The sequence below is a fragment of the Podarcis raffonei genome, chromosome 2 (assembly GCF_027172205.1).
Source record: "Podarcis raffonei isolate rPodRaf1 chromosome 2, rPodRaf1.pri, whole genome shotgun sequence".
Classification (NCBI taxonomy): Eukaryota; Metazoa; Chordata; class Lepidosauria; order Squamata; family Lacertidae; genus Podarcis; species Podarcis raffonei.
Window position 1 is genome coordinate 90,355,221 of NC_070603.1, and position 12,532 is coordinate 90,367,752.

General features: G+C 41.2%; 1 protein-coding gene across 1 annotated transcript in view; it reads left to right on the top strand.

Annotated features, from left to right (window-relative positions):
• Positions 1-12,532, top strand: part of RAD18 (RAD18 E3 ubiquitin protein ligase) — a 105,659-nt gene that overhangs the window by 73,681 nt on the left and 19,446 nt on the right. Inside the window, exon 12 of the mRNA XM_053378110.1 lies at positions 4,742-4,804. Within this exon, the coding sequence (XP_053234085.1) occupies positions 4,742-4,804 (63 nt within the window). The remainder of the gene's footprint in view (positions 1-4,741; positions 4,805-12,532) is intronic.

The following is a 12,532-nucleotide window of genomic DNA, read 5'->3' on the forward strand; positions in this document are numbered from 1 at the left end:
GTTTCATTAGCAAACTTTGCCACCTCACACCTTACTCCAGGTCATTTATGAACAAGTTAATCCAGCTTCTCATAAATTGCAAACTGTCTCTATGTGTCAGCAAAGCTATTAGACAGATTTATCTATATAGGTTGCTGCCAGCCAAGGTCAGAGGCAAAGCCCTAAGAAACTTCATTCTGAAGGGAGAAGAGAGAGGGCAGCAAAAAGGTATTTTTATCTCAAACCCATTTTTGCTTGACTTTCTGTTGAAAGAGGGAACCGCAGTGTGTCTTGGATGTGACCATTGTTTCTAAAAACATGTCCTTGAACAATAAATGTTCTTTCTTCTTTCTTTTGGAAAGGACCTGGAGTTTGTAGCACCTGAACTACTATGCTCTGTTATTGGTGTTATTCCCAGTTTTATGGCGGTGAATTCTACACATGTCAAAAACTTCCAGGGCTTAAAAAGTTGTTAACTTCCAGGATAAACAAATTCTGAACTTGATTTCTCCCTAGCCTTGTTCAGGCATTACAGTGGTACCTTAGGTTACATACGCTTCAGGTTACAGACGCTTCAGGTTACACACTCCGCTAACCCAGAAATAGTGCTTCAGGTTAAGAACTTTGCTTCAGGATGAGAACAGAAATCATGCTCTGGCAGCGCAGCAGCAGCAGGAGGCCCCATTAGCTAAAGTGATGCTTCAGGTTAAGAACAGTTTCAGGTTAAGAATGGACCTCCGGAACAAATTAAGTACTTAACCTGAGGTACCACTGTATCCTGAACACATGAAGGGTTAAATCAGGGAGAGGCAGAGACATACATCAAGACTGAGGTTTGGTGGCATACCCAGAGTTGCTTAGTGAACTTCGTGACATGGATGTCTCCTGCCCAAACCCATGAGTAACTCAGTTTGGATGTTGTTTTGGGACTAATCCAGCCCATGTATGAAGCAGAGTGAAAGCACACCTGTCCTTGCTGCAAATCTGGCACATCAGTCCCATCTTTGCTGACCTCTCTCATGCACATCTTAAGCCGCAGTTGCCCTGTTACCTTCGGATATTTTACAGGGATATTTTACAGGATATTTTCGGGCCTATGATTTTACAAATGTAGGCAGGCTTTTGATGCAGCAAGGAGGACCGGTAAACCTTTTCCCTTTGCGATGAGTGAATCAACCCAAAGATATAAGCTAAACGAACGACTGCATCACTCTGGCTTTCCAGGCATTAGTCAGCTGGAACCGATTCTAGTCACAAACATATTCTCAAGAGGCACAGCCATCAAAAAAGCATGCTGTTTATTGAATGCATCCAGGCATGCTGCACTGAATGACACAGGTGGTTGGATGGCACAGCTTTTGGCCATTTTTATTTCTGAAATTGGAGTCAGGGTTGGATTTGTAGCACTCCCATCGTAAATGGCAACAAAATGTGAGAGTTGGGTGTGCACAATGATATTAACTAGAATTCCTTTCCAGCCCCATGTAATGGAAACATAGGGGGGGGTTATGACAGTACCTGTATGTAATGAATTCCTTAATCTCATTCCATAAGCCACTCCAGAATGGTCAGTACCTTTCCAACATGGATGGGCAGATAGAAAGTTAATTTACTCTCTTTATCAAAGCTTTGTAAACTTGAAGTTTTACCTGTTCACCTTAATGCATAAATTTGGAAGGATCCTAGTTTATACTGACCCAGACCAATATGCTTTCTGGTCCCACCTTGTCAGCAGGACTCTCAGTTGTCCTCTAGCTGAATAGCTTGCAAAATACACCTGGATAAGGCACCTGAAAGTATTTGCAGTTACCCACCCGATGGGGCCATCCAGTTACATCACTTTTAACTGAACTTTTAAAGCAACCCACATTTTTCATTTCTGCTTCAATCGGTCTGCCAGAAATACATGAAGACCTTAAGTAACCTATTTGTGTGGAGCTGAGATAGGAACAGCTATTATCTCCTGCCCTTTGTTTTATGTATGCTCCCTTGTGATGGGAGTTTGAGGACATGGCAAATTAAGCATTCTTTCAAGAATGCAATAGCTTCCTCTGTTGCTTAACCAGCTCCAGATTACTATTTGAATTTATTGGACAGTACCAATCCAATTCATTTCCCCTCTGTTCCATGAGTGAGTTGTCACTGTAAATATGCAGCTTATTTATTTGAACATAATTCTAGTCTTAGCTACTATGATTTGTTGTGCTACACTGAAACATGGGCGTTTAACTTAAACATATGCATTACTTTTTACATATGGAAAAATCAAGCAGTCAATAACAGATGCTAACAGTTTGAGGAGCACACTGTTAAATATATAAAGGCCAACAACATACAATGCATTAATAGGCTTGGGAAGCCGTTGGACCTTTGAACGATAAGGGAGTCTAAAGACGTTCCAAAGGAGGAGTAATGAACTGAATTGATTATTTGCATCTGTATTCACAGTGGAAAATAATGGACAGATCCCTGTGCCTGAACTAACTTGTGCAGTAAGGGAGTCTGAGAAACTGAGACAAATAGTGGCGACAAGTTCTAGGCCTACTATACATTAAAACTGACAAATCGCACAGTCTGAATGGCATCCACCCAAGGGTTCTTAAAGAAGTCATATGCGAAATTGCTGGTCTTCTATCAAAAGTATGCAACTTATTCCTAATATCAGTCTCCACACCTGAGGACTCAAAAGTTTAACATCAGTTTTTAAAAGTGATACATTTTTTCCTCTGGCCATTGTTGTGGATTCTGTCACAGTGGCCTGCTGTGTCAGAGCAGGAAGAGTTGGATCAGAAGAGGCAACTTAGCTCTTTCTTCTGCTTGGATAGTTAGATTTAAAAGTATATTGCTGCAGGCAGAATGCCCTGAGAAAGGCACAGTCCATTTCTGCACCTGTGTATGATACTCCTGTATCCCCACCTGGACAAATGATAAATTAAAGTTTTCATGCAGTTTTAGATATTCTATTGCAAATGTCCATATGAATATGTTGCCAGTTTGTAGGATTTTCTGGAACATATTACATATTCTCAAAAGCTTTGTAAATTTTAGCTGTGTTTATTTTTAAAGGCAAATTAATTATTAGATATGCACGCCAAAGAAAAAGGGGAATGGAGCGTTTCATTCTGAGTGCTTGCTTGGAAGCTTTTGCCTACCATTTTAGGTTTCTGAAGCTCAGTTTATAAGCCCTCCCAGCTTTATATGAATGCTTTAGATGGATGCGGTTCAAATTTGGAAATTGTGGATGCTGCCAAGGATCTTTGCATACTTTTTGCTCCACATGGAAGCTAGATTTCCCCCCTGCAATGAATTGCATTGCAACAGCTCTAGATTTGCTATCACATTGATTCCTAAATGAGGAGTTGCTCATTTCTCCTCTTTTGTGTTTGAAATTATTAATAATTTTAATTTTTAATATTTGCACCAACTAACTGTGGTATGCTTACATATTTCCATTAGGTTATACAAATGATGCAGGAGAGACATGCTGAGCAAAAAAAACCTTTTAGGGTATTGTATGTAGATGTCTCCTTTTCCCCTTCACATGGTTTGGTTTGGGGTTGTGTGGTTTGTTTGTTTTTACACTTTTACTAAGCCTATGTCATGGTATAAATGTTAATACCACAATCTTTGGCTATTTTAGTTCAGTGTGCATGTCTGAAGTGAATCCATACTTTTCTTAAGGGATGTACAATTTTTGGCTGCCCTTTCCAAAAGTTGCACTCACCAGCACCTCCACCCAACCAACAGCCAAGGAAGCCCCCTAGGATAAATTCCCATGTGACTGTGGGCCAAAAGCTTCAACTGTTGGAATTACGAAACATAGTTTGTTATTATTGCTGTGAATGTTGGATAGTTTTTTCACTTGTGCATCAATCCAGCAAACTCTGCATGACTTCTGTCAGATGGGACCAATCTTCAGTTTCTAACCAGGTGTTCATTTTCTGCATTGTAAGAAACCATGCCTTCTGAAAAAGATGCCTGGCTAACCTTGCCTATTGAACAGCAGTTGGGTATTGGAGCCAAATATAGAGCTTGGGGAGACTCTTACCAGTTCTGAAGCTACCTCTTTTGGGCAAGCTGACTATGTGTTGGCCCAGGACCTATTAAACTCTAGGTCTCCTAGGAGAATGCATCTTCTGGAATCTTCACTCCATCATGGATTGTTCAGTTGCTGAACAATCCTCATCTGAATGCATCTGCATTGGCAGCTGTGAATATATGAACCCCAAAATTTCAAGTTTATTAGAAGAGATCGGAGATCCCACTCCCCAATGCATTTGGGTGACTAATGGGAAAGGAAGGGTGGAGGTGGAATTTATTCATGCCCTGCACTTTCGCCAAGGAACTCAAAGCAGCATACATGGTTTTCATCTCTCCTCGCAACACGTGCTCCATGTTATCCTCAAACCAATCCTGTACCGTAGGTTATGCTTGAAAATAATTGTTGGCCCAAGATCACCCAGTGAGTTTCATGGCTGAACATGGATTTGTACTCTGATCTTCGCAGCCCTTGTCCAACACTCTGTAACTCAATGGCTTGTATGCAGAGTACAAATAGATCTGCAAATCTGGAAGAAACTGAAAGTGCCTTAGGACAGTAGCTCGGTTTGTGATCATTTTGTTGATACTGGATCCACATTCTGATATAATCATTGTTTTCATCTTTCTTTCTGTTTGTAGCATGGCTTCTTTGCCTACTCGATTGGAATATCAAAAAAGTACTACACTGCTCGTTAAGGTTAAATTTTGTTTTACTTTTCAGCTCAAGTTCAGACATCATAAGGGATCTGGAGATTGCTGGGAGATGTTCTGATTCATCAGAGAAGTAAGTGTGGTGTAAAATAATTGTTTTCTGTGTCTTAAAAGTTGTCACCTATACTTTTCTTCATCACTCAGCTAACTGGAAACTTGACCAGTGGACTTGAAAATGAGCCAAATATTTTGGCATTTGAGCCAGAAAAACATCTGTGGAAGGTGTCCATCCTGCCATGTGCCCTCCCCCAAAGTCCCTCCCCCCCGGCTGCCCTCCCCCAGGGCTCCACCAAGGTCTCTCCGAAGGATGGGGGAGAATTCCTGAATAGGGTGGACTGAAGCATGGAGAACTGCATGGGGAAAGGTGGACAAAAAAAATAGAGCAGAAGCACCTTGTTTGAGAGGTCCTGTCATCCCATTCAAGATGGTCCCCCAACTCTCAGGATTGACTTTTCAAGGGGATGTCATGCAAGGGGTGTGAGTGGGAGAGCCACCTTTTGCTGAATATCTTCTTGTCTCAGTTCCATCCTATTTGTGTCTCTCCCCACCCCGGTTTCCTGTCAAATTCTTTTTCTGAGGCAATATTTGATTTATTTCATAAAAATTATACACCGCTTGATTGTTTTAAAAAAAACAAAACCTCAAAGCAGTTTACAAAAGATAAAACAGTAAAATCAAGAGAAAGAAAAACACAACCCTACTTTTAAACATGTTGTTGTTGTTGTTGTTGTTGTTGTTGTTGTTTAATCGTTTAGTCGTGTCCGACTCTTTGTGACCCCATGGACCAGAGCACGCCAGGCACTTCTGTCTTCCACTGCCTCCCGCAGTTTGGTCAGACTCATGTTTGTAGCTTCGAAGACACTATCCAACCATCTCGTCCTCTGTCGTGCCCTTCTCCTTGTGCCCTCCATCTTTCCCAACATCAGGGTCTTTTCCAGGGAGTCTTCTCTTCGCATGAGGTGGCCAAAGTATTGGAGCCTCAGCTTCACGATCTGTCCTTCCAGTGTGCACTCAGGGCTGATTTCCTTAAGAATGGAGAGGTTTGATCTTGCAGTCTATGGGATCACTGCCTTGCTGTGGCAAAGAGGCTTGAATAACTTTTAAACATACAGAAGTTAAAATACTAAAACAGATTTAAATTAAGCTCAACTTCCCAAGCATCTGGGTAGGCTTGTTTTTATCAGGCACCAAAGAAAGGTACACTGAAGGTGCCTGCTTGATCTCACTAGGCAGGCAGTTCCAAAGTGTAGGTGCCGCCACTCTAAATGATTGAGTATGGAATGGGTATTAGGGGACACCTGTAGTCGTGCCAATTCCACCGATTGAAGCAGTTGAGTGGGCATATGTAGGGTAAGGTGATCTCATAGGTAAACTGCTCCCAAGTTATTATGGGCTTTATATACTAATAGTAACACCTTGAACTTGCAAATCAGCAGCCAGTGCAGATCTCTGACCACAGGTGTTATATGCTGACAAGGCCTCACTCCTGTCAGCAATCGTGCTGCAGCATTCTGCCCTAGCTGCAGCTTCCGGGTCAAGTGTTAGGGCAGCAACAAACACAATTTGAAACGGGATGGAAATAAACTAAACCGTAAAATATTTTAATGGTATTTCTTTGTTCTGAAGCACTATATTCCACTGCGATTACTTATGCCTATTTGTGGCCATTCAAGTGTTTTTAAAAAAACTGGAAATAATAGCATCGGTTTCAGACGTTTAGGCAGTTCCACAAAGCTGTGACTTTTCCAGCTGAGTTTAATTGAAAATGTTTGTTACATTGCGAGATGTGTCAAAAGAAAAGCTTTTGCTGAGGGGTAAATCCAAACACAAGGCTTACAGATCAGTAACTGATTCAGAAAAAAATATGTTGGATTGTTAAGTAGTCAATAAAGACATTATTTCATATGAATGTATGAACTGATAATGCAGACTCCCCCTCCCTGTGTGTGTGTGTGTGTGTGTGTGAATTTGACTAGATTTTGCCTCTTTACAGTTGAGAAGGTGAAGAAAAGAAGCTGGGGTGCTGGGCCTTCTCTTCTTTACTGTTTCTTTATTTCCCTACATTTTATGTTAATTCTTCGAGATTTAGTTTATTTTATCTTTTTCAGTTATTTTCTGGGGAAAGCAAATGGACAGTGAAACCTTATATGAACCCAAGCAGCATTCCAATAGCATCCCCCCCCCAAAAAACCCCTTTCTAATTGTTAATCAAATTTAAAACACCATTGGTTACAGAAATCACAGCTTCCTCTTTAGGGGATGGAGGGACTGGCTGCCTCTTAATCTTTCACATGTAAGTGGAGAGGTTTCTCCCTCCTTCCCATAGATAATGAATGAAACGTGAGCTCTTTTTCAAAGGGCTGCTTTTTATGTATTCTAGGAGCAGGTGTTGCAGGTATAAAAACAGCAATATAATTCAGCCCACTCTGAATTTCTAATTTTCAGAAGCCTTTCGCTGCAAAAGATTTAGAGCAGCAGCCAAAGGAAGTGAAGGGGAGGACTTGCATGAGAAATTTTCATAAATATAATTATTTCTTAACTGGTGCAAAAGTACTATTCAGGTTCCTGTTCCAGCATCAGGTTTGAGGGCAACTTGGGCAACCCCGCCGGACCTTCTCTCAGTGGCAACCCAAAGTAAGCTTGTCCAGACAGCCTGGAGTAGAGAAAATCAGAAGACTGGGTGACACAGTGGCTTCCTTTACTCAGAATGCCACTGAATCCTAACACAGTCGGGTTCAGAGACTGGAAAAATCAAGGAGGGGACCGCAGCTTTGCCTGGTGCTTTCCTTCTCAGCACTGAACTGAATATTGAAAATAAAAGGGGGTGCTGGTGATTAGCATCAGCATTTGCCCACCATGCTTGAATAGCTCAGTCAGTAGAGCCTGAGAGTCTCAATCTCAGGGTTGTGGGTTTGAACCCCACATTGGGCAAAAGATTCCTGCATTGCACAGGGTTGGATTAGATTACCCTTGCGGTCCCTTCCAGTTCTACAATTCTATGGTTATATGCCAGTTCCAGAGAGCCAGTGTGGTGTAGTGGTTAAGAGCGGTAGACTCGTAATCTGGGGAACCGGGTTCGCGTCTCCGCGCCTCCACATGCAGCTGCTGGGTGACCCTGGGCTAGTCACACTTCTTTGACGTCTCTCAGCCCCACTCACCTCACAGAGTGTTTGTTGTGGGGGAGGAAGGGAAAGGAGAATGTTAGCCACTTTGAGACTCCTTAGGGTAGTGATAAAGCGGGATATCAAATCCAAACTCTTCTTCTTCATGTGGTGACTTAGACCTGGGCCATTCTACTGCCTTGAGACTACTACCACATTCAGCTGCATGAATAAATCAGGCAATGCCAATGCCCGGTTTGGCAGGGCTCTCAGCAGCCCTCTGGATCTTTAGGGTATGGAAGAGCTGGAGACATCCCTGAACTGTATCCTCAGAACAATGGCATATTCTGTTTTGTGTGGGGGCATGGGGATGTTGTTGCTCAGCCACAAATACCATTTTTCCGGGAAAGGTGATGGAGAGAGTTGTGGCACAAGAATTGTGAGTACTCTTGGATGATGCCATCTTGCCAGGCAGTCCATTCTGAACAATGTAGGCATTAGGGTTTTAGTGTTGTGGCTCCTGCTTTTGGGAATTGCCTCCTCTTGACAGTTAGACATGTGCTGTTTCTGTTGACCCCACCAAAGAGCTTTGTCTTCCAAAAAGCCTTTTAGTTGAACCAATTCCCATTCTGCAGCCATACTGGAATTATTTTTTAAATAGCTTTAAGATCTTCAAATCTGTTTTTAATACGTTTTAAGATGTTTTTATTGCTATGTTCCGTGTGGTTCGCTGCCCTGGGCTCCTTTGAGAGAAAGGGAGGGATATAAATGTAATAATAAATTAACAAAAATGATCATACAGCTGGTGAAATTTCACAAAAGCTGATGCCATAATAAAGAAATTTGGTTTTCCATAAAGTGCTGCAAGACACTTAATTGTTTTTGTTGTAACAGAAATTGTTACATGCCATTAACAGTTTTTTACTTCCAGCAGTCTTCCAGTTGTATGTCTGAAGCTTGTTGTTATAGTGCATGGAATTTGGTGGTTGGCAAATTGTTTTTTGTTTATCTGGATTGAGTATAACTACAGTGCAACCATTAGGCACTTTTACTATTTTACCATGGACATACTAATAAAGATGTGCATATCGCCATGTTTTACTTCAGTATCATTTGTTTCCATGTACCTGCAACAGGGTGTCTTTTCATCCTGGGTTGTTGTTGTTGATGATGATGATGTTTTCTTCTCCAATGCTGTTTATTTGCAGTAATGTTTTAATAACGAAAACAGCATTTGTGATAAAAAAGACAGCCCTTTTTTGGGGTATTTGGCAGGAATTCAGAAGACATTGTAGATCCTATCTCACATATCCACTGCAGTCCTTTTGTCCCCCCAAAGCTGTTCCTCAATGCGGCACAGAGTGGCATTCAGAGGTGTAAAAAGCTGCAGCCAAATGGAGGACTCAACTGCGTCTTTGTGTGTGTGTGCATAGAAGTGCCTTAGGTATACACTAAGTAGCACTCTGGATCGTGGCCCATATTTATGTAGCATGCCTCTATGAAAAATACCCTTTGATTAATACTCAAAAGTATAATTGCTTTTATTACTATTCCACTTTATTTGATTTGAACATCGAATCTGGATTATTGCCCAGAAGATGAGACTTGCAATTTTTTTTTATTTGATGGGGCAGTTGTATCCATCATAACAGTGTGATAACCCCTTCAGTTTCTCCAAACTTTTCTAAATGTATTAAAGAGAAGCATTCTTTATATATTAAAAACAAACCACAAAGTGGTTCCTCTCTTGTATGCAAACACGTTTCCAACTTGGCTTGTTAAGTAGGTTGTCTAATGGGTATCATACATTTCCCTTTACGCTTAGGTTCCTTTTAAAACTCTTGTAACTTACAATAAGGGTCATCAGCACAATTTATACTGTAGTCTGGAATCACTGCACTTAAAGACTAATAGATTTTAGTGACTCTGGTTCAGAAGGTGATTGCTAAATGAGCAAATATAAGTGCTGTCAGGGTATGTCAATTAAAATAACTGATGACGTAATTATGTTGCAGAGTTGTTAAATTATTCTTTTTTCATTTACTCCTGAGTTTGATAAGCTACTCTTAACCTCAAGTGGCATAAACGCTGTATACTCTGATCTTTGGTGTAGTGATGAGCAAACACCCCTCAGCTAACCTTGAAAACCTTCATTTTAGGTTTTGCAGTTTTCCAAGAGCACTAGGGGGGAAATAGTGTGTTTTTCCTTTTTTCCTGGAGAGGTTAGTATTATTAAGGAAAGCTAATAAAAAATAGTTGGAATATTCCTCTCGCCTACCAGCCCCCTCCCCAATTTCCAAGGAGAGGAAAAAGGCCTTTAGTAGCAAGTGGAGAAGGGGTTTGCAAAATGTGGAAGTAAGCACTGCTTAACTGGAAATTTTGCTTCTGAGCATAGCCAGAAGTGAAGTTCCTCTTTATCCCAAACTGAAACAGGAAAATGTACACATCCCATGCCCACTGGCTACGATTTGCTGCCAAGGTGCATGGGATTATTTTGATTTACTACTGGACTCGGAATGCAGAAGAAACTATTGGCTTGTTGAGCATTATTTAGTTGCTAATTCACATTTTTTCCATTCGGATTAAAACTAGACTAGTGCATACCTATTTGAATTTGTCTATGCAGAGCAACTTTTGTAATTCCTGTTCATACCAGTAGATATTCCCTTTTATCTTTGTCCCTGCCTTCTAATGTGTTGATTCTCTTAGACCAATTAAGTACCAACGGGGCATGCGCAAAAATAGCTGCATATTCACCTTGTTTTTTTCTGTTTAAAGTGTCCCTGCCCAAGGAGTGTGCAAAAGCACAAAGGCTGATGTAAGTTTGCTTGTGTAGTTTTCTAATTTTGTGCAAATCAGAGAGAGCAAAAGAAATATGTGTGTGCGGGCACAAGCATCTAAGTTCCTGGTGCAACGGTGTCTCCAAAATTTTTTACACATCACTTGGGAAGACAAGCGAACTAATACCAGTGTACTGGAAGCAGCAAAGATCACCAGTCTTGAAGAATGATTCTTCAACATCAACTTTGTTGGACTGGTCATGTTGTGCGGATGCCTGATGATCATCTTCCAAAGCAACTACTCTATTCCGAACTTAGAAATGGAAAGCATAATGCTGGTGGTCAACAAAAGAGGTTTAAAGACTGTCTCAAGGCAAATCTTAAAAAATGTAGTATAAACACTGACAACTGGGAAACACCGGCCTGTGAACACTCCAGTTGGAGAACTGGCTTTACCAAAGGTGTCATGGGCATTGAAGACACGTGAACTCATGACACAAGGGAGAAACATGCTAGGAGGAAGACATGCTTGGCAAATCCACACCGTGATCAACTCCCGCCTGGAAACCAATGTCCCCACTGTGGAAGGACGTGTGGATCCAGAAGTGGCCTCCACAGTCACTTACGGACTCATTGTTGAAACCGTGTTTATGGAAGACAATCTTGCTCTGCTATGAGTGATCACCAAAGAAAAAGAAGAAGCATATCTAAACACGTTATGCCTTTAATTGTAACAATTAACATAGCTGCAATAAATTAAAATGTCTTTCTTAAAGCAAAGCACACATGAAGAGACATTGCTTAATTTCTTTAGGCATGGGCTGGACAGGCTCCAGTTTCTTGTAATCACTGTACATTAATCTGGCTGCCTTTCAAAGAAAATTAAGCTCTCTGATCAGGACAGTTAATTCATTGTTGCAGAAAAATTGCCTTAACATATTTAATCCCAGGCTGGGCTTCTCAAATAAAAACCAACTCTTCAGCTAATCTCCCAACTTCTCAGCGAAGCCAAATGACCTACGTAGCAAACTTGGGAGCATTTGACTTTGCAGTGCATGACCTCCGGGGCACTTCTTGAATTCTATCCAGCTCGAATAATGTAGTAACAGAGTGACCCTGTTTTTCCAAGGATTCGGTTCCTTCCTGTTGGAATTATTTCTGTAGTGACTTATCCAGATCAATTTGCAGAGGCCCAACAGTGAACTGGTGTTGGAATTCTCTTTTCCATAGAATGATCTTTTAATAGCATATCAAACTGCTATACCGGAGTAGACAAAAGAGGGAGAAATCAAGACATAGGTAAGTAATGGGAAGAATATGTGGCTATTTAAGTTCCACATAATTAGGGTACATTACAGCAGAGTTTGAGTTCAAGATAGTTGTCTCAAAGGCTTTGTAAAAAGAAGAAGAAGAATGTCAAATTAAATAGAACTTCACATATGGAGGTGTATACATCTGAATGCCAGCTGCTAGGGACTAAATGGATCACCATCACCTTTACAGTCTGTGTAGGAGCTCCCATTTGACTGGATACAGTTAGGGGGGAAAACCTTTGACTAAGTGCACCTTTATCTGATCCAGCACTGACTGGACACATGAGCAGTGTTACACTGACTTTGCTCTATGCATTATGGCAGCCATTGCGAAGTGATCATCATTGGCTGTATTCAGATGCTAGATCTAATCAGCATAGACCCACTGAAATCAATGCACCTGAATTAGCTATGCCCATCAATGGGTCTCTCAGAGTAGAACTAACATTGGAGTCATCCACTTGTTTCCCTTATATTAAGTGGAAATCTGTTGTGCCAATTTCGGAAGATTTCATAATACAGTGGTGCCTCGCAAGACGAAATTAATTCGTTCCGCGAGTTTTTTCGTCTAGCGAATTTTTCGTCTTGCGAAGCACGGTTTCCCATA